Below are 23,882 nucleotides of genomic sequence, written 5' to 3' on the forward strand. Positions count from 1 at the left end.
AAAGCAAATTATCTTCCAAACAGTTTAAGGATAATTTGTATGTTACAGAATCATTGAAAGTGATATACCACAGTCACAAGTCAGACTGCTGATACTGTACCCTCTCATATTCAACAGCTATTCACGACTATTTCATCCTATTAATTAAATTCTGAGGCCTCAGGGATGAAAGAGTGGTCTTACATCCTTTCCCCCACCTTGGTCACTGGCATTTATGTTGATCCCCCAATATGCTAGGAAATCGCTTCAACAATGAAGTGTAGCATATTACTTTACTTTGTAGCATATTAACCTCAATGTAATTTCGCCTTTCCATTGACTCCAATGCATTTCGGTCAGTTTTCACAGTTTTGCTATTTTTTTCACAGCTTCACAAATTTTTCAGGGAGGCAAAATGCCTGAAATTAGCTCATCAATACAAACTAGTTTAACCCTTTACTCTCTTAAACCTAATTACTCATTGTGCTGTATGTAGGGTTTATATATATTTATATATCATTTATAAAATAAGAAAACCAAGTAGCTGATTATAAATTGCAGACTTCACCTTTTTTACAATATACCTTATATTTGATTTGTGCTTATGTTGGCTGTTCAAATCATGACTCAAATTTAGCATTTTCACAGTCAACAACTAGTAAATAATATGCATGATTGCTTACAACATTTGTTATGTTCTATGTTGCCTTCAGATTCACTGTTTAAATTAGAATTAGTAAACAGATCCTCATATAAAATGTTGTAATCATCTCTCTAATGACGAAAACTAATGTTTCTGTGTATCTGGTGTATGGGCTTGAAAATTAAACACTTGACTGCTAACAGTGTTGGATAAATTATATTGTAAATAGTAGATAGCACTCTGGAGAACCAATTTGTTGCTATCTACTTTTTGTGAATATTTGGAAGGCCTGGAGGTGCCTTACTCTGAAGGTGAACCCACTGAACGATTCAGGATCAATTCATCCACAAAGTGTGCATAAATTATATTGTATCACATAAATGGCTAAAGTTATTTAACTATTGCATTTTTGTTCTGTTTTTGTTTCGATATAAACAATATTATTTGTTTTAACCAGAGCATTGTTTTCTGCTAGATTTAATACTCTTATTTAGAATGGTTAGCAGTTCATTACCCATGTTAATTACTTTTAGGATATAGCAAAGATTAAATGCAGTAACATTAATAATAGCAACACTAACAATAAAGATGAAAAAGAAAAAAACTGCATTTATTTAAAATGTTGTTTCAGATCATCTCACTGCTAAAATGTCATACAATGATGTTATTTATGGAAAAACTCTTTTCACACAAGTGACCAGTAAGTCCCCACTGCATTTGCATTGTACTCCTACCCAGGTGCAGTAACTAGTGATGAGAGAATTGTTTTGCCAGGGATGGATTCTTGGCAAATTCAGCATAAGTAAAAACGCCCATTGACTTTAATGCATTTTGATTGAAAAACAAGCCATATTCGTAAAAAAATTGTCTTCTATTGACTTCAATGTGTTTTGAAAATTTTCCAGGCAAAGCTAAATGGGACAGATACACTTATCACTAGCAGTAACCTATAGCAACCAGAGAGTTTTTTGCTTTTAAAGGGATGACTGGTAAAAGATACCTGCTGATTGTTGACTATATGTAATAAGACATGCTACTGTAGCAAAATTAGATGCATCTGATTAACAAAGTTTTACCTTACTGCATTTTTTTTAAATTTTGCAAACTAATTTAATTGCGTCATAGAATGTAAATGTAAGAGACAGAGCTTTCCGTATACTAATTAGAGTACCATCCCTTTTAAGTGCAATACAGCTGAATGTAAAACCACATGAAAAATAAATATTTTTATAGACGCTATTTATAAATAAATGTTAATGTTTGTTATAAAGTAGAAACAACCTAAATTGGCAACATTAAAATTCAAGGTTTTGATTTTACAATAACTTGAGAAAATCACAGTCAAAAAATGTGAATCTCGAATATATTCAAGTTTACATTTTTTTAAAAATGAAACTCATCAGATTTATTAAAATTAAAGATTTTAAGAAGTCAAACTAAAAACCATCCAGGACTCTATAGCAGTAAATGTCACCAGCATTCCATTTGCATTCTAACAGATAGAACAATGCAATTTTAATTTGCAACTTTTTTCAGTGACTTTACATAATCATTAATAACTCAATGAAATATCATAGTGATCGGACAGAAAGCAGGATTGTAGAAAAACAAATTTGAATCAAATAATTACATTTTTTAAAAACTATTTCCTTTTTCTCTATAACAATGATACCTTGTACTTAATATCAACTAGGATATCATTAATTGGAGGCAAAACAATCTTGGGGTTATTTCATATTTAAATGTTTATTTTTTAGTAGACTTTAGATATGAAGATCCAGGACCCAAGCATTCTGGATAACAGGTCCCAGGACTGTATTTGTATTATTACTTCCAGTACAGCATATCCTTAAATAAGTTTTTTAATAATAACCAGTAGCAAATATCTGTATGTCATATTTAACTGGAAAGAGAGCAAGACTAACACTTCTCCGAAATTGTAAAAAAACATTTTTCAAGGAAGATACTTTATGGGCCTTATTTATTAAAGTCTGATTTTTTTCTGGATGGACTTTTAAGGGGGATATAACCATTTTTTCATAGAAAAAAATAAAAGCTCATGCTCTCATAGACGTCTGGAGGGTAGAACACTCTACTTTACTACGAGAGAGCAAATTGCTCACATACATTACTAGCAAGAAGTCTATGCCAATGAAAGACAATTAACACACCTAGGGTGCTCCATACTCCTACAGGCCTCACCTCCAACCCTCATAGAATCATGGAGGAGTTCTCCAAATATTATTACAATCTATATAACTTAGACTTGACAGGCCCGCAGGAGGCTCACCACATTAACAAGATTCAACCCTATCTGCAAGACATACACCTACCGATAATATCAAAGGCGGACGTAAACACCCTTAATTCAGACATAACAGAGGATAAATTACAAGAGGTGCTGAGGCAATGCACACCTCAAAGACCCCAGGCCCAAATGGTCTTCCATATACAGTAGTTACGATAGGGCCTATAACCAAATTTTTTCCCCACCTATGCTACATATGTTCAATGGTTTTCTGGAAGGAGAACTGATCCCCACCACGTTTAAAGAATTTTATATCACACTCATACCTAAGGAATTCAAGGATTTGACCAGATGTAGTAATTACCGCCCAATCTCCTTGCTTAACTTGGACTATACAAATTTTAACAAAGATCTTAAAACAACAGCCAAATCTCCCCCTACCTATACATCCAACTGAGGCACTATGCACTAACCATATACCCAAAGGCATGTCTCCCACAGAATCACCCTCTCATCGACCTGTGCAAACAAACCCTCACACAACTGGGTATGACTTTGAGGTGGTACAAAACCATTAATGAGATTGATGTTACAAACCATCGCCATAAGTATATGGTCTATTGGGAGGGTAAAAAGATTCAAACTCCCGCATGGGAGAGGATTCGGGGGATAGTAAGGACAACATCTATATGTGTGACCATTAAAGAGAATATATATATATAAGGTCATAATGGGATGGTACCACACAGCCCAACTCTTACATACATTTTTTCCAGATACTGCAGACTCCTGGTGCTGAGGATGTGGAGAACAGAAGGGATCACTTTTGCATATGTTCTGAAGCTGCTACAAATTGAAAAGGTTCTGGGAAATGGTTAAAAGGTGGATAGAGAGGGTGACCATGATTACGATAAATCTAGACCCATTGGTATATGTGTTAGCTAATAGGATCCCCAAACTAAAAAACCCTACACAAAAAATGGTTAATTGTACATTCACAGCGGCAAGGGGGTTAATAGCAAAGAACTGGAAAGCATTGACCCCCCTCCCCCCCCCCCATAGAAAAGGAACTATTGGAGAGAATTAGATATTTACGTAGAATGGACTATTTAAAAGTGCTTAAAAATGATAAGGTAGACCTGTTTGACAAGATCTGGGGTAACTGAGATGCAGTGGAAGCCATGATACATACCTAAAACATAATGGTGCAATGGGGAGTCAGATTATATGGGCATATATAACATACAGAAGGAATATAGGTAAAAGACTTATTGAAGGTCTCCGATATAGCTTACTTATACCATGAGGGGGCATAGATATTGTGACTGGCCAGTACCAGAGAAGAGAACCAATGAAAAGTAAATCCTGATGTCATGCATAAGTTCAGTTCATATAGTAGCGGAGTAGTTTTCAGAAAATAGTGAAAACTTTCCATTTCAGACATGATGACCGTAGACAATGTATTTCCATTGTAAACCAAAGCCATTGTATGCATTTGAAATAGGTCTGCGAAAGGTTGTACATGAGTTGTATTTTATGGCCAATGTGTGGCCAAAGCTTAATAATTTTCTTGGGCAAGCATAAAACAGAGTGTAGTCACGGAAAAACAATGTTTAACTACAATGGATCCCCTTGACTATATTTCTTTTTTAAATTAAGTTTAAAAAGTTTGCTTTGCCATTTAGTACAGCTTTTAAATTTGGTAGTATTTCACTTGGCCATTTAATGAACTTTATGTGTTGCTTGGAATTGCTAATGCTTATATTTTTGCTAAAGGGAAACTAATCCTGAACAATTAATTATCTTATGCTGTAGTGTTTCAGCACCAGAGGGTAACTACTAATTTAGTGCTAAATGCTATTAGGCATTTTAAGAGATCAAGAACTGATAGTCTTATGCTCTCAATGCTCCTGGGAGCTCCAAATTCTAATTTATGTTTTATGAAGACAGATGGCAAAACTTCAGCATTAGAAATGTATTAACTTTTCCAGGAAGTTAGTTTAATCTATCGGAAGGAAGATATACACTATTATTCTCTCATAAAGCAACACTGAAGCCAAGAAAGTTGTATATAAATTCTTACCTAATAGGTACCTTCTATTTTTTAAATATGGTAATAACTTGATTTATATCCCGTTGTTTTCCTTTTGGGTACAAAATTCCACTTAACAATCTTATTTCCTTGAAGCCAGATATATCATTCATAGTATACCTTTTGTAATTAGTTGTTAAAAATACATCATTCTTTGTCTCAAGAATAAACATTATACTTACAAAGGCTTGTTTTTTTTTAAAAAAAAATCAGATTTGCTTTTTTTTATGTATAGAGTGTCTTGGAATAGGTCCATACATGGCCCAATAAGCTGTCAACTTCATCTGGCAGGACCAAGTAGGCAGGGTTTATTGGCATGTTTATTTCCAGCTTTAAATCTTTCAGAAAAATAGAATTCCAAAATATATTCTAATCTAATAAATCAGTTAAGTCAAACATGCAGTAGTATACTTGAGTAGCTACCACTTTTGTAGCATTTTGAAAATGGAAATAGTCAAGGTTTATTAAAGTAAAGCAAAGGTAACTTAAATAATCTAATTTTGGTTTTCTAGAAAATCAAGAGATACTGAGGCTCATTTATAAACTTGCATGGTTACATTTATAAAGCTGAATAAGAGCGTGCAAACAGAATTGCAATTTTTTTTTACAATGTGACTGTCTACAGAGCTTTTTAAATATGTTAAAAATTTCAAATTGCGAACACTCAGGGGCCAATTCACCAAGCTCGAGTGAAGGATTCAAAGTAAAAAAACTTTGAATTTCGAAGTGTTTTTTGGGCTACTTCGACCATCGAATGGGCTACTTCGACCTTCAACTACGACTTCGAAACGAAGGATTCAAACTAAAAATCGTTCGACTATTCGATAGTCAAAGTACTGTCTCTTTAAGAAAAAACTTCGACCCCCTAGTTCGCCATCTAAAAGCTACCAAACTCAATGTTAGCCTATGGGGAAGGTCCCCATAGGCTTTCCTAAGTTTTTTTGGTCGATATTCGAAGTCGAAGGACTTTAATTCCCAGTCGAATATCGAGGGTTAATTAACCCTCGATATTCGACCCTTGGTGAATCGGCCCCTCAGCGTTTGAATTACCCCATAACTTTGGTGGCGGAAAAAATATTCACAAAACAGTTTTGCAAATTGTGAATTTAAGTTACTGTCAACGATATTTTTGCACACAACAACCTCGCACCATGGACGCACTCACGCAAACACCCGTCTCATTTGCGAGACATTTGCGCTAATGTATTCACAATGAAAATTCACAAAAACAGATAGACGGGCAGAGCAGTGCAATATATTAGATTCAGGAAAAAACATGGGCAATACAACCATTTGTGAATAAATATGAGATGCGCAAACTTTTTAAATGAACCCCACTATCTTGCACCACATGAATTGGACTCTTATGTTGTTATTGCCATTAATGCTGCACCCAAAGTCCTACCATATCAAAACGATGTGTGTGTGTGGGGGGGGGGGGGTAAATATGTGCCTCAACTTGATTGACCATGATTTACTAAAAACAGGCACTACCTGAGCTGGGCTCTCTGTACATATTGTATAGGTTATATTTTTGTATGTAATCTTTATGTTTAGTGTATAGTCTCAAAATATGTAGGTGCTTTAAAAAGATGTGTTAATATTAAGAATGATAATTTGTGTCCATATTGTCACATGCAAGTTGAGTTGGAGGCAATTTAGCATGCACTAGTAATTATGCAAGAATTCTGAAGAAGAAAATTCTGTACTGTTTGTATGACAATTTGCATCAGAATGATGCATTTTGCACCTTGAGAATTTTCATTGAATTTGTATGTTTTTATATTCCTTCAGGAGAGGACTGACTACCATCTCTCTTGGACATTTTACAAACTATGATTTTAAATTATTTCTGGTCCTGAGCTGTCTACTGATTGGCTTGTCTGCCCCCTGCATTAAAATGCCCCAGGGTTGTTTTTTAGCTAAAAATGAAAATTGCATGCACACAATTGTTACTTTTCACAAATATATATATATACAGTATTCTGAAAATACAGTAAATAGATTTTGGTATTTGGAAAAAAACATACTTTTAGGGGCAGATATATTAAGGGGCCCATTCATTAAGTTCGAGTGAAGGAATAGAAGAAAAAATGCTTCGAAATCCGAAGTGTTTTTTTGGCTACTTCAACCATCGAATGGGCTACTTCGACCTTCGACTACGACTTCGACTTTGAATCGAATGATTCGAACTGAAAATCGTTCGACTATTCGACCATTCAATAGTCGAAGTACTGTCTCTTTAAGAAAAAACTTCGACCCCCTAGTTCGCCACCTAAAAGCTACCGAACTTAATGTTAGCCTATGGGGAAGGTCCCCATAGGCTTGGCTAACTTTTTTTGGTCGTAGGATAATCCTTTGATCGTTGGATTAAAATCCTTCGAATCGTTCGATACAAAGTATTTGCGCAAAATCCTTCGACTGCGATATTCAAAGTCGAAGGATTTTCATTCCCCAGTCGAATATCGAGGGTTGATTAACCCTTGATATTCGACCCTTGATGCATCTGCCCCATGAGTTGAATTGAAAATTCAAATTCGAATTTTTGAATTTTTTTATGGTCAAAAAAAAATGTCAGGTTCGACTAGGGAATTATCCAAACTCGATTAGAGTTTTTTTTTTTTTTTTAATTGTATTAGATTTTCGAGATTTATCATAATTTGGCCCTTTAAGAACTCAAATTTGACTATTTGCCACATAAAACCTGCCACATTGCTGTATACGTCCATGAGTGAGGTCCAGCGAGCAATTTGGAGATGTTTGCAGCCTTCTTGACATTCAAGTTTTTTTCAGAGAAAAAACTCTAATTGAGTTTAATCTAATTTGATTTGAATTTGATTCAAGTTTTCGACTAAGTAAAATTAGTCAGAGATTAAGATATATAATTTTTATAATAAATAATGGAATATTTGATTTTCAAGTAACATCTTATCTAAACTTAGAGCCATTACATTATTATATATGAAGTATTTAAACTTCATAAAACTTCAGTTCTTGCATAAAACATGTTATCGATCCTTAGTGGAAGAATTTGTATGACAAAATGCCTCTCATATGCAAGCTACTTAACATGAACAAAACCTTATTTCTTCGAGCATTTGTCAGCAATCAAGGATTGATGTGGACACTGGGACAAGAGTGAATTATAGTTATTCTCCAAAGTCCCTAGCTTAGGGAGCTTTGCACTGGCCAATGAAGCAAATGTCTGAAATGATGAAAAAATGTGATTTTGAAGATTCGAGTGATAGAAAAGAAATCTGCTATAACATAATCTAATTAGACATATTGTGAAATATGGTTGAAGCTGAACACAGGTAACATATGTTCCATCATTCTCAAAAATACACCAGACACTTTATCATAGAACATCTTTTGTTTCTTGTACAGCGTGTCCCCTGAAGAGGCAGTGAAATGGGGCGAATCCTTTGACAAACTGCTTTCTCATAAAGGTTAGTAGTACTTTCCTTTCCCCATGGACCATTTTAACTTAATACAAAATGACAAAATGGAGCCCTGCAATTAAGCAGCCATGACTAATTTCAACATGATGGGTCCCTTTCAAGTGTATGGGTTTCTCCTGAAGCTAAGGGCAGTAAAGCAGTTCTGCACTGTCACGTATTGAAAATGAAGAATTGATTTGTAACTTTCAGGCTTATGCTTTCATAGTTTAAAAGTAATGTGGTGGCAGCAGCTAGTGTGAAGCATTCTTCTAATAACCACTGAAAAAGGTGACATATGGTAATTGGAGGATAGTTTTAGAAATGAAAAATGAGTTGTTACTCTGTAGAAAGGCAAAGCAATGAATAATAGCAGGGAAAGAGCATACTCTTCAACTGTTGAATAAATGTTATTTTATATAGGTATAGGTACATTTTACAAATATATATATATATATATATATATATATATATATATATATATATCTATATATATATATATATATATATATATATATATATATATATATATATTGATATATATATCCCAAATAAAGCATGCATTCACAAGCCTTATCCAAGTGAAAAAATGGTGTTTATGCAGCAAAAAACTGCTAATGTTTCAGCTAGCCCTCTAGCCTTTCTCAAAGTGCATATCATAAGCAAAAACCAACATTTAAACACAGTGTTGTTGTAGGTTAGAGTGTTAATAAAGTTGCAACTTTATTAACACTCTAACCTACAACGACACTCTATGATGTCATGACCTTCATTTTCACGCCATTTTGTGTTTAAATGTTGGTTTTTGATTGTGATATGCACTTGAGAAATATATACAAATTTATATATATATATATATATATATATATACACACACACACACGAGGTCCTCTGCATTCAGTCTGAATTCTATTACTTTATTATACATATATATATATATATATATATATATATATATATATATATATATATATATATATATATATACAGTACATAACAAACTGTATATATATATATATATATATATATATATATATATATATATATATATATATATATATATATATATATATATATATATATATATATATATATATAATAGATATAATAGATAGATAGATAAATAGATTCTATGCAGTTTATGCCATCTGCATGAGTGAATGTGTTAATAACTGAAATAGTAAGTGATGTCATAGAATAGTAAATGGATTTGAAATTGGTGTCTTGTCTCATAGCTCATTTTAGCATTAATACAATGAATAGGGCATTTGTTAAATACATCTTTTTTTCTATTGTTACAATGAGGAAATACAGTATGTATGTATTGTTTTAGGGGTTTTTTTTGTAATTAACAAGGCAAAGATGAAAGTGAAGTCACATTCTTTTTCCTACTCCCTATAAATTCAATCTAAACAAATTCCCATTCCCAAACATATTAAAGTGGACCTGTCATCCAGACATTAAAAGTTCTTGTCAAATTAAACATGAAACCCAAATTCATTATTTTATTAAAGCATCCATTCCTGTTATAAATGCATTTAAAATTTTCAGCTGACAATCATTTATTGCTTGTTCCAACTCTATGCCACATTCCCACTCCTTCCTTACCATCTAACTTTGTAACCAGCAAATGTGCAGCAGGTCCCCCATTCTGGCACATAAACAAGATTTTGGTATAATGAGAAGCTTGCCTTAATAACAGTTTACAAAATGGCACCTGCCTTGTTTAAAAAAGGCACCTGCTTGCTGTGATTGTTCATTTCCAGACTAAAGGGAAAAAGACTGAAATTATTTATGTAGCTCAAGTAAACGTTATCTTGCTTGACTAAAATGATAATAGAGGATTTGGAATTATTCTTAGGGTGACCGGACCCCTTTAACTTAGCAGGAAAAAGACAGAGTCCATTGAGTTCAACCATTTATTTCTATATAGAGCTTGCCTAACTGTTTGTTGATACAGAGAAAAGCAAAAGGCAGACCCCAATCTTTAGCCTCCTTAACTTGCCTCAGAGAAAACTCCAAGATAGCAATTAGACCTGTCCCTGGACCAACTTTGTACTAAGAGCTACAGTATTTTCAATAACTCTGTACTTTCTCACTTGCTAAATAGCCATCAGATATGATAAATATGATAAGATAAACAATTCGTTTCAGAGGTTTCATTTGGTCCAGCCCATTGGGGTAATGGGGATTCACCCCTGGTTTTGGCACACCTCTGTTGCCATATCTTTTGCAAAGGGATATTTAGTTGGAGCCTGAGGCTTATAGCCTCCCTTTTTCTTTTTCCCATAAGCTGGGATATACTTTTCTTTTATGGAGTATTTTAAGTTCAGAGCCCATTGCCTCTTTCCAAAGTAATTCCCAGGGTTGAGGTAATTTTTTTTAAAAAAGCCCCTTTTTTCCTTTAATCTGCTAGCTCAGAGAGAGTTCTCAAACTTGGTGTGTAAACTTGATTTCCAGGGTATCTTAATTCTTAATATGAATTGGTTAGTTTGGTTATCCAGTAAGCAGGACAGTTTCATTGCTTTCTGTATATTCTTTGAGTAGTGCAGCTTCAATGTTGTCTGTGAGCAGTGCAAGTTCAACACTGGTCTATGCAGACACCAGCTGTAGGTAATCAGAAAATTACTCTGGATGGCAGTATTCAGGTGTAGGTAATGAATAGGTAAGTTCCCTCCCACACTGTAGCAGCTCACAGGGAACTCTCTGTGCTCATGTTAGATGCCTATATGTCTGCCTATAGGTTTGTGCATGGTGATATATATAGTAGAGGTCTGTTCCCTTATAACAATAGGTGGGTATCTTGTATTCCTACCTAAATTTAACATTTTCAGTTATCTTGAATGCTTGTTAAAGAATAATCTTTATCTAGTGGATAGTATCTGCTGATCAGAGCTGGAGCCTGAAGTCAATTTGTAATTTTCCTGTAGTTTATTGTCAGAATTTAATCTTTAGTAGTTTGGTATAAATTAGTTTTACTACTCGATGTCAGTGTTTTACTGCCAGTTTGGTGGACTCAATTTTGGAATCTGGTTCTTGGCTGAATCTGTATTGTATGAAACTTCATTCTGACAGGTCATGTCCTCATAGGTTCAAGAGGACTGAATTCCTTAGAATGCTAGGTGTGACACAATGAAGTTAAGTTACCCATACCAAATGGCATTCAAATCCCTTAAATCCCCAAACTATTTTTGGCTGGGGAACCAGTTGCAGTACTGAAACTTGTTTAAGCTGCTTGTACTGCTGGATGCTTTGCAGGGCAATAATTGTAGGCTTGCAGTGGCTGCAGACTCTCTCTGTGAGATGCCTGAACCATTCATTGATGGTGAATATCTGACTGGGTGAATATCTGACTGGGCACCTTGCAGCTTTTGTGTGCTGGGCACCATTTTGGGATTAGCATGAGCATATAGGAATCACTGGCTGTATGGTTGGTCCAGATGTTATACTCCATTGGTCTGTACCAGTTGTCCTGGTGTCTATTTCAGGTTATTGCCAAGTAGGTCCTTTAATTCGGATTCCAAACCATGCTGTTTGGAGGTCCAGCAAGGGTTTCCTCTATGTGGTTAATCTTAAATTTCTCTGAGGTTTTCTTGTTTAGACTCCTGAGTTGGAGGTATTTGTGAATTATGTTCTGTTGTTTCCCTTCTCAGCTAGGGGTAGGGTTGCCACCTTTTCTAGAAAAAAATATGGGCCTTCCTATTTATTTATGCTTTTTTTCCTATTAATAACATTGGGATCAACCATAATTTTTACCGGCCAGGCCGGTAAAATACCAGTCAGGTGGCAACCCTAGCTAGGGGTGCAAGGATTATGGTACAGGATAAGTGCAGGTTCGTTGGGTGTTCTGTAGACTTTCAAAGACATTTATCTATCCTAGGGTGATCAATATGTGTATGCATATGGGAGTAAGAGGACTAGCAGCAATACCTTGTACTAACAGTTGGTAACATTCTATGTGTTTTCTTTCCCAGCTAAGTCTTCTCTTGCAGATGTGTCTCTATTTTTAGTTGTGCTCTTTTGGTGGACACACATTTAATACATGTATGCTGGTATGTAGTGGGAGTGAGAAGTGTATTCTCTGTTTTACTATCTTCTTTTCTTTTGTTAGAAGTTATTTGTTCTAAACCCTTCAGATGAGAGTGGTTTTCATTCTGGGTTACTTTGGAGTGAGATTTGCCTCTAATAAGGCCTATTTCATTTTCTGAATTTGCCACTTTTTCTTTCTTCTTCAGGCTTCCCTTATATCTTCACCTGTGGAGGTTTTATTTTCTTGGGATTATATAGAATTCTGGTTCTATTCTATTTTATAAACTGTAGTGATGGGTGAAATGCGAAAAAAAACGTGAAATGGCAAAAAATAGTGAAACGCATTGAAGTCAATGGGCAACAAAATAATTTTTTCTCAATCAAATTTTCGCAACAGTTTCTCAAAACAATTTGCAGGTGGCGAAATGCAAAATTCACCACAATACCTGGCACATACATTCGCCCATAATTAATGAACTGTTACCCTCCCATCTGGGATTGTTAGCTTGCTATGTCCCAGTATGTTTATGATATGGGGTTGGTCAGGGAAAGTTATATCATACTTACCATAATGTTTCTTTCCTGGATACTCCATGTCATAGTTTCCCATTCCTTTTTCAATAGTTGCTAGAAGCTTGGGATGAGATACAATATTGGGGGTGGGGTTGTGCTCTTCAAGCTTTGGGGAGGGTCTTTCTGATGGGAGCAGTGAGGCAGGGCTATACCCAGTACGTTTATGACATGGAGGTGTCCAGGAAAAGAAAATCACTGTAAGAATGATACAATTTTCCCTTTACACAGTATGATAAATAGACCCCCTAATAAATTGGCCAGTATAACTGATACAGGGAGAGAATTCCAAAAATTAATCTCTCTTGCTAAAAATCCCTTTCTGAATATTAAGATGGAGTCTCCTCTCTTCTACCAGAAATGGATGTCCTTATGTCTGCTGTAAAGACATACAGTACATGTAAACAAAGCATTGCACTGTATTATATCTTAAATAAAGTTTTTTTTTAAGAAACTGGACTTCGTTTAAGGGTTAATAGGGAGGATAACAGTTCTATAAAAATACTTTTCTCCATTACTGGGGCCTATAGTCCATTTGCTCCCAGCAGCATCCAACCCAGGGGATTTCTAGAACATAGCAAAATTAACCCTATGGACCCCTGCAGCAATTTAAAGTCTGACTTGCTTTAACTCATGGTTTTGAAAAACAGTCTGGACCACAGTCAATAATTGCTGCTCAACAATGTATTATTTTTATTTAAATTATTTTAATACATTTTTGAGCAGCAATTATTGATTGTGGTCCAGTCTGTGCCAGCCTGTCCCTGCAAGTTCCTGAGCTAAAGTCTATTTTAAACTATCCTAGTTCCTCTTTCCTCAAGTTGTGTGGGTAAGAGTGAAGTTAAATATTGCTGCATACAATATGTTTAGCATATAAGCAGCATGTGTATGGATGTGGGCTCCAGGGAATGCAAAGCAACTTGCTAGAAGAAACACTGGAATTGTTTTCAAATAATAATCTCAAGATACATATTCTATTTAGTTTCAATAACCATTTGAATGTACAGCTTAAAAATAAGCTAAAAACACTAATTAGGGCTGGTTTTGGTCCTATAACATTATACAAAGCTAGTGAAATTATATTCTAAAACTGTAAAGTGTTGTGAGGATTGGCTATCGTAATGCTTGACAGCCTTAAAGTAGAACAAAGCTTAACTAAAGAAGTAGCAAAAATGTTGTACATTACGTTTTGTGCTTCTGTGCCAGCCCAGGCAACCACAGGCCTTTACCAGGGAAGATCTGTGTCTCTGAATATGCCCCAGTAGCTCCCCATCTTCTTTTCTGCTGATTCACTGCACATGCTCTGTGCTGCTGTCACTTACTGAGCTTAGGGACCCACTCACAATATACAGTACACATAGAATAGAAATTTCTGATTAGTAATTAATACAGATAATAACTACATGACAGCTCAGAAACCAGTACAACTAGCATCAGAATTTAATAATCAGCCCTATAGCATTAGCTTATATTACAGACAAACCTCATTTTCTGCTTGATAATTTGCTTGACCCCTAAGATTAGTTGTTCACAAGTTACCGATCGTTTGCAAAGTTGCGCTAGCGATGTTACGATCAGCGGTTCAAAGTTACGCTAGTGATCAGAAATTTGCATGCGGCGTGCAGTTAAAGTACAATGGCCATATATGCAGCAGAATATGTATTCTAATGCCCTACACCCATAGTTTAGGTGCCATATGTTATCAAATGTTGGGGGGAAGGAGGGTACCCTAAAAAAATGTTTTGCTCTTTTTCAGCCTATCCCCCTATAAAAATTAAAAGATGCCAGTGTTTTTTTGGGACTTAGAAAAAATGTTAACTTTTTTTGAACCATCCCTATCTACTCTATTGCAATTAGCCTGGTCTGAGGAGGCGAAGTAAAGTCTGGCGCAAGAGGTAACGTTCATGAAAATCCGCAAGTTAGTGAATTAGTGTAGTTACGTCCCTTCACCATAGCACAACTTCGCCTGGCGTAAGGGTACAAAGTAGCACTTGAGTAGGTCCACTTTGTAGCGAATTTATGCCAGCAACCGTTAGTAAATCGGTGAAGTAACAAAATGAGGTCACGCTGGCGAATTTTCACAAGCGTTAGCCACTTCGCCCTTTAGAAAATTTGCCCCAAAGGGTCTGTAGGATTACCAGTAGTTCAAAATCTTTTATATTAATTCAGGGCCTGTCTGGGGTGTCTGCCCCCCCCCCCTGGGGCTGCCCTTTAAGGGCCTTCCTTGTTAACTCAATAAGCTCACGAAGGCCGGGTCCAGCGAGTTTTTTCCCACATGTCACTGGCCCAGTCTGAAAATGCATCTACACTTTTTTGACTGTCAATAAAGATTTAATATATTGATATACCTGTAGTTATAAGAGTGGATGAACATATTCATTCAACAGAATGTGTTTGACTGAGCTGAGCAGTTGAACAACATTTTGTTCTGCAAGATACTAGAGGTCAGTGGCAGCCTCTAACATTCCTCCAAATCTTTAATACAAGATACAGTTTAATGGGGGATTAACTAATCATTCCAGTTCAGAGTAGAACTTATTGTATTTCAAAGCATTTATATTTATTTTAGTTTAGCTGTAATCATCCTTATCACATTGTAAAAATACACAAATTGTTTATTAACCAACTCCAGTGCATTCAAACCCTGGTTCTAAGCAGAGATCAGAAATGCAATTTAATTTGCCTCTTCATTCAGATATGTTAAAGGGATTCTCACCCACCCTTGTTTTCATGATGAAAGAAAATATTGTCATTTGCAGTTTATCAACATGCATTTATGAACTATTTTGAATAGTATATATATAATTGCTATAGAAACACCATTTGTTTATTCCTTCTGTTGTCAGGGTCTGACTATTTAAGCAATAGTAGTGAGATCTGCTCTTGGTGTTATAATCAGCTGGATTTCAACATTGTTTTAAATCCGCAGTGACGAAAAAAATGTCACGTGTCAGAATAGTCACGCGCATAAATATTGTCATGCTCGAAATTATTCGGACTCCCATTTACTTTAATGCATTTGGACAAAATATTCGTGCATATTAAAATTGTCCCTCGCGTCAAAATTGTCACGCATCAAATAATGTGTTTCACAAATTTTTTGGTACATTCCCAAATTTAATATCAATGTTATTAGCAGGGAAGAAATATAAGGATACTGTATGCAAAAGGCTGGTATTTTTTTCCTCTCTACCTGCTCATCCTTCCAGCACTTCCTCCGCAGGCCTTGCTTCCTGGCAGCTCACAGAGGTGGGGACTCCTCCCCTTCTTGTACAGAAACAGAGCAGAGAAATGCTCCAGTGCTGAGTGACAAAGAATGGGCTATGTATCCTCTGCTCCCTACACCTATGAATTAACACCATCCATTGCACTTGAAGAAAGGGCAGTATTTATAAATATGTGTTTTCTTAACTTGTGTGAGATAACCCATTGAAGATAATGTGGCATTTAAGCATGAAAAGTAGTGTTGGACAAATCGGAAAATGCATTGAAGTCAATGGTCGTCAAAGTAATTTTGATGCGTGCCAATTTTCGCAGGTGAGCTCTGACAGTAGTTCTGCGAAAACATTTGCGGGCGGCAAAGCGCGGAAATTCATCATGAATCAATGCCTGGCCCATCACTACTGAAAACTAGTGTAAAAGGCTGTGTAAATGTTTGAACAGGACAGCGTCAAGGCATGCAGTTGTCAAGATTCCCTTTACTGAACCATCACCACTTACCTTTCCCTGTACTCCCCAAGAAACTACACACAACAGTTCAGGATGGATGTGAAATATCCACAGCTTTATTAACACTGTAAACAAGCTAAACCGGTTACATAAAAATTGAATAAACAGCATTACCACACAGGAATGCTTGCCTACTCCACTAGAGGGAACAGGCCCCCTGCCATTCTGGCCACTGTGCTAAGGTGGGCAAGTGAAGTCATAAGTAGGCCTCACTCCGAGCCCATTCCAACTCTGGCACTCATTCCCCTGCCAAACCCCTACGCTGTGACTTAACCAGAACCCTATCATGAGAAGCCGAAGTTTTCAGACATCACCAAATTCCTTAAACTATCCTTTAAACCAAATAATTTTACGGTGAGTAGGTTGGATGTTGCTCACTACTGACCATGTGGACTGGTGTTATCATGCTGCGGTCTCCTGGTAACCAAGGTACTCATTCCCTCCTCCTCACCCTATGACATTAGTCTGACCCTTCCACCTCCCTGCCATCCTAGCCCTATCAAGGCTCCCCTCCTTACCCTAAGGACAGTAACCCTTTTTATACATCATATCAGATTTTCTAAACCTGGTAGGATTCCGTCTCCCAGACTAGCATATCTAGACTCCTATGGCATTCCAAAAGACCTGATGTGTTAGTCACTGTGGAGGACCCATTAGTTTAGTTGTAGGGGGCTTTCTGGTGCTTTGAGATTGGATTTTGGGCACTGTGGTCTGAATTTCTTTCATTATGATAACTAGAATCTAAGGTTTAAATTAGAACTGTTTTGTACTAGAAAGGAAGGAGTTTGATTGCATCTCTTTGTTTGCCATGGAAGTGAGTGGCCATTATACTTTTTTTTATTAATTTGATGATTGTGTTTATGATTCCTATTAAACTGTAACATATGTTAATTATATTTACAATTTAGATGGGATAGAAGCATTTAAAAAGTTCCTGAAAATGGAGTTTAGTGATGAAAACCTAGAGTTTTGGTTGGAATGTGAGGAATACAAAAAAATCCAAACAAGTAGACCGATGAATGACAAAGCAAAGTGTCTTTATGAAAAATACATTCAAATGGACTCGCCTAGAGAGGTAAGGAAAAAAATATGGATGAAGTGTATTCTCCAACATGTTTAAGGTAAAAAAACTAATCATGTAACCATCTGGGCTATTTTTTAAAAAAGATTTCTCTCTATATAAAAGGGAACTAAACTCAAACCAAAATGAATGTAAACTTATTCAGAATGTTTTTCCAAGTTTTAATTTTAGTGGTCTCAGAGATGTTAACAGATAGGAGACTGTGACCCTAACTGTCAGGTTTCCCTAAAGGTAATAAAAAGCAAACCTCACGTTAGTCCTGCTTCTTTTGGTTTTCTCACTTGCTGGAGGAAGTGAGGTGTGCTCCAGAGGGCCTGGGTGGTAGTAGCAGATACGAGTGCCAGGTCAGATAATGTAATCGCTCTGTTTTGAATTGAAAGATAAGTTCAAGAGGAGTTAGTGAGCAGCCCGGAGCTCCACTAAGGAGATTAGTATGGGTTAGTATAGTATGGGTCAATGCTGCCAATATAGGGGCTCAAGAGGCTAGGTTCAGGATAAGGTAGATTTCTAGAGTAATACACCTCTGTGAGCTTTGCTTAGTGATGGAGATTGGTCACCAAGGGGCAGTCTTTACTATCTCAGGGTTTGCATTGGCTATGTGAAATTTGTGTAAAACCAACAAGCACTTGCTGTTACATTCTGCAGTATGGTAAAGGAACCCCATTAGTCATATATATAATGGCAAAAAGCACAGTACATATTTCAACATAAAGAACTGTGCTTCTGAAGTGTTGTGAAGTCTCCATGTATGGCTCACGAGCACAACATAGCCAACCACACACCATCTTTAGCTGAAATGTCCCCTGTGCCTATGACCACGAGGCACTTTTAAAAATATTCCTTGCTATTTGCTAACATGTATAACTTAAAGTACATAGTGAAGCTTTATATGTAATGATGTACAGTATATTCACTCCCACGGTCTGTCCAACTTTCTCCCAACCTGCTTTCAAAAGATCTCCTAAAATACACTTCTTTAGAGAAGTCTATCCTCACTCTGCTTAACTACCAATTGCAATACCCATACAGAACGACATCGCTCAATACCTTAATTCTGATCTTGCCCACTCCCACGCCTTGAGTCTTATTCCCTTCCCTTTAGATTGTAAGCTCTTTTGCACAGTGCCTTCCTCACCTTTTGTACAGTATTGGTTGTGATGTATGTAACTCCATATGTGATTTAGTTGTATAAACACATTTACTTTTCTTCGCTGCAAAATATGCTGGCACTATATAAATAAATCACAAACAAAAATATAGTTCACTTGTAATTAATGTTCACTCACTTGTATTACCCAATTTCAGGCTGTGTAGAGGTATATAAACCAGAATAGGGATACTAAAAACAAGAAAAAACAGTAAAACCCCACACTACCTTACTAAAATTAATTGAGATCTAATTATATAAGTGCTTAGTGCTATTATAATCATATGCTTAGTTTTCAGTCAATTTAGCACCAACATACAATTAATGGTATTTCAATCTATTATGTTATATATAAATAATTAAAATGATTAAAGTGCTCAAGTGCTATAAGTCAGGTGATTTGATCCTCAATAAAATGTATCTACACACAATTGATGAATAATCTAAAAGTTCATGGTTCTTATATGAATTCAATAAGGTGCCAGTGCTGTAGTTATAATTCTAAAATTATAAAATTCATGCGTGAGCAATTCATGAATAAAAGTTTGAAATTAGAAAATAGTATAGAGGTGGAGTTGTCCCGAAGAAACTAGCTGCGTTGTTCTAAGCCCTGGGACACCACAAGTGGGAGAAAGGCAGAACACTGAGGACTGTGGTTTCGTTACTATGTTTAACTGTCTTGTAAGGAGAGCTAACTTTGCTATAAAACCAACAAATCCTCAGTGCCTTAAGGATAAAAGAGAATAAAAGGAATGAATGCTGTGCTAGTGGTGCTACAATTCCATTAAATTTCTCTAGATCTGAGATTCCATTTAAGTTTAAAAAGGTAAGATTTCAATAATAAGCTTTTTTTTAAAAAAAAAAAGGTTTGAAGGCTCACCGACGCACGTTTTGCTTACGCTTTATCAAGGCAAATGGTATATGCTATATAAATAAGTGTTAATAATAATAATATTAAAAATAATAATAATAATAATAATAATAATAATGTATTTGATTCTAATTCTTAGTCAGTGAAATCAATTTTTTTCATCTCCATGTTTAAAGTAGGGGACATAAGCAGAATACATTTCCAAGTAACCAAGTAATTACCCGAATTTTCTGTCTAATTCAATCTTTTAGTTTGTGTCACCTACTCATAAAAATATTTTTTTTCCTTAGGTCAATCTTGACTTTGCCACAAAGGAAATGACCAAGAAGAGTATAGAACAGCCAGCACACACCAGCTTTGATCTTGCACAGAATAAAATTTATACTCTTATGGAGAAGGACAGTTATCCAAGGTTCCTGAAATCAAATATCTACTCTGATATACTAAATGGGAAACAACTTCTTGCTTCATTTCCTGCTGTGCGTAGGCGATCTCGATCTTTTACAGTTAATGACTTCCAACAATTTGATTCTGACTCTAGTATATGGTTGTGAATCCTCATTCAATTTACACGTATTAAGTCGGTGTTCCTGTATTATAATTTATATCTTGACGAGCTTATGTCTATTTTAGTCTAAATTTAGTCTAGATTACTAATGCTTTGTATGAGTATAGAACAAACAGCTTACTAGCTAGTTAGAGTTTTAACAACACTAACTGGAAGTGTGAAACTTGTTCCAGTATGATTTTTTGCTGTTACTGACATTTTCCATTAAAATATGAAAGTTAACCTAGTTCTGTAAATAATCGCTAATGAATGTTTATAGATTTCAAACCATTGTTTCTAAAGCTATGTAAATTTTTCACATCTGCATTGAGGAAATAGAGGATGCAATTAAAAAATAATTTTTTTAATTATGATTAATGGTGCCCATTCCAAAGTTCACAAGCATTGAAGGCACGGCACAGAGTTGATGATGCCTTCCAATTATTCTTGTCCTTTTTCTTATTACTATATGGTCTTATGTCATTTTAGGTAAACAACAGATAAAATATTATAGCAGCTTACTGATGAAAACTATAGAGAACAGAAATGTGATGAAACAAGCATTTGGAATAAATATTTGACTAATATGTAAACATTTTGGTAATGCATGACATATATATATATATATATATATATATATATATATATATATATATATATATATATATATATATATATATATATATATATATATATATATATATATATATATATACAGCAATCAAGATGCCGGCACTCAGGAAAATTCGGTCCAAGTGCCTGGGTGCAGGGTCTGCCAACTTTCAAAATAACTCGATAAAGATCTGCACTCACAGGTCTTTTATAAAAGTATAAAGAATTTTTATTACAAACACAAACTGGCATTTTCGGCTTTGGAAAGGCTGAAACATCAGTTTGTGTTTGCAATAAAAATTCTTTATACGTTTTATAAAAGACCTTTGAGTGCGGATCTCTATTGAGTATATATATATATATATATATATATATATATATATATATATATATATATATATATATATATATATATATATATAGATATATAGATATATAGATATATAGATAGATAGATAGATATATAGATATATAGATACATACATATATATATATATATATATATATATATATATATATATATAAAACCAACCTAGAAATAAATGCACACACAGGCCTTGTGAGTTGTGCAACTCACAATATATATATATATATATATGTGTGTGTATACATACTAGTTTGCATTTAAGTAATTACTTTTTTAATCATCTAAACTGATTTCAGAACCCATGCACAATAAGGGGCAAATTTACTTAAGGTCGAATATCGAGGGTTAATTAACCCTCGATATTCGACTGCCGAATTGAAATCCTTCAACTTCGAATATCGATTTTAATCCATCGATCGAACGATTTTTCTTCGACCAAAAAAAGATAGCAAAGCCTATGGGGACCTTCCCCATAGGCTAACATTGACTTTGGTAGGTATTAGGTGGCGAACTAGGTGGTCGAAGTTTTTTTTTAAAGAGACAGTACTTCGACTATCGAATGGTCGAATAGTCGAACGATTTTTAGTTCGAATCGTTCGATTCAAAGTCGTAGTCGTAGGTCGAAGTAGCCCATTCGATGGTCGAAGTAGCCAAAAAACCATTCGAAATTCGAAGTTTTTTTTCCTCTATTCCTTCACTTAAGTAAATGGGCCCCTAAATGTTCGCCCACCTGTGATACTATAGAATACTATTTATTATTATTTTCTGATCTCACCCAGACATGGCGGTTGTAGATAAAATGCTTCTCAGTTTAACAGATAAAATGTGTGAACTGAAATGGGATTTTCTGTAAATAAACCGTGTTGAAAACACCTATAAGAAAATATTCATAAATATGTAATTAGCTAGCAGCAGTCTCTGGCTGTATTATACAACTAATAATAATAATAAAAAATATAGATAAATACACAAATAAAAAGTTGAAGAGTGACTTTCTCTTGAGATACTGATTCTAGAGGGTGTAAGATGTTCAATTGTCAATACCTTATTTTGGGCACAGCAAAAAGCAGGAAGATACAAGCCCCAAGTGGTGGTAGCCAAAAAGCATTTTCCAATAGATAAAGGGGTATTTGTTGACTGTTGTAAAGCAAAATCTTAAATTTGAGTTTTGGTTTATCAATCAAAAAAAACCCACTATGAATGAAAATTGTCAGAATTTAAACTCGGCAAGGTGTATTTTCAATGTCCAAGATATTTTTGTATTTTTTTAACTTTTAAATTGTAAACTCGTATAAACTACAAACTTGAATGGAACAATTTGCTTTGCATTTTTTCTGGTTCAAGTTTTTTTGAACATATACTAGCAATCAAGTGAAAAAAATGATGATTGTGGACTTAACTGATAAATAGGCCTCCCCAATTTACGCTGCACCTTTATCAATATGTCACTTTTTATTTTGTAGGAGGATTATGCAAAGGAAATTTAGAAGGCAAGTTAATTCCAGCTGTAAAGATGTTTTGTGTGTTTGCTGCCATTTTTTTTGACACATGATAAATAGAACACTATAGCAAACTATTTAACACCAGATGCTAAACTTTTTAGGAAGGTAGACTAATTTACACAGCTTTATAAATACAGCAATATTTGTCAATGCTTTCATGGCACTTTTATCTTTTGGGCAACAGATGACACAAAGAAAAATGTTTGTTAAAGATTTAAATGGAATAAACTGGTGGCATGTGGTTAAGCCACATGACCCAGATGTCTCATGGGGTCATATAAAATGACCCATGCAGTGTGCAAAAATGGCATCTATTGGATTTTATTTGCACTTTGGCCACTGACCTATGCAGTTTGTCTTGAATCGCTCACTGCCTGCATTAGGCATCACTGGATTTTAGAGATGTGGGCAGAAGTAAACACTCCCCTCCAGCCCCCCTACCTTGCACATCATTCAGGTGCAAGGTACAGAGTGGCTGGAGGTGCAGCCAACATTTGCTCTAGGCAGGTTGAAGGACAGGCCTGGGAGCACCTCCTAATGCTGCTCTTTGCATGGAGCACCTAATATTTGATCCAGTCCTCCATGCAAAGAGCAGCAACATATGTGAACAGAAGTTTTATTAAATAATTATAACTCCAGTGTTATGAAGTCCTTGAACAATCGGTTACGAATGGCACCCTAAACCCCGAACTAAAATCAAGCTCCCAGGCTAGGCTCACTCTCACGCTTTTATCAGCCACCTTTGGCTTTGGGAGGAGCCCTCAGCTACTCAGATACCGCCAGGACATGAGAGGAACAGGAAAGAAGTTCTGAGCAAACAAAGGGGCTGATCATAGCGGATTTGGAACTTTGGGAAAACACTATAAAGTTCAATGGCAACTTCAAAAGAAGGGTGGTCAGAACAATCGGGGATTGGTTATACAGGCAAAGATCAGTCCATGCAGAGTTCAGGCAAAGTCGTTTATGCAAGCAAGGGCCAGTCCAGGCAGAGTTCAGGCAATAGTCGGTAAGGAAACAGGAATCAGGAC

At 35.5% G+C, this 23,882-nt stretch overlaps 1 protein-coding gene across 1 annotated transcript in view; it reads left to right on the forward strand.

Annotated features, from left to right (window-relative positions):
- The window catches only part of rgs18.S (regulator of G-protein signaling 18 S homeolog), a 34,266-nt gene extending 13,519 nt beyond the window's left edge, over positions 1-20,747 (forward strand). Inside the window, exons 3-5 of the mRNA XM_041561594.1 lie at positions 8,350-8,411; positions 17,636-17,802; positions 20,117-20,747. Coding sequence (XP_041417528.1) covers positions 8,350-8,411; positions 17,636-17,802; positions 20,117-20,380 — 493 coding nt within the window. The 3' untranslated portion in view covers positions 20,381-20,747. The remainder of the gene's footprint in view (positions 1-8,349; positions 8,412-17,635; positions 17,803-20,116) is intronic.
- Positions 20,748-23,882: the final 3,135 nt, after the last annotated feature.

Source organism: Xenopus laevis, chromosome 4S (genome assembly GCF_017654675.1).
Source record: "Xenopus laevis strain J_2021 chromosome 4S, Xenopus_laevis_v10.1, whole genome shotgun sequence".
NCBI lineage: Eukaryota > Metazoa > Chordata > Amphibia > Anura > Pipidae > Xenopus > Xenopus laevis.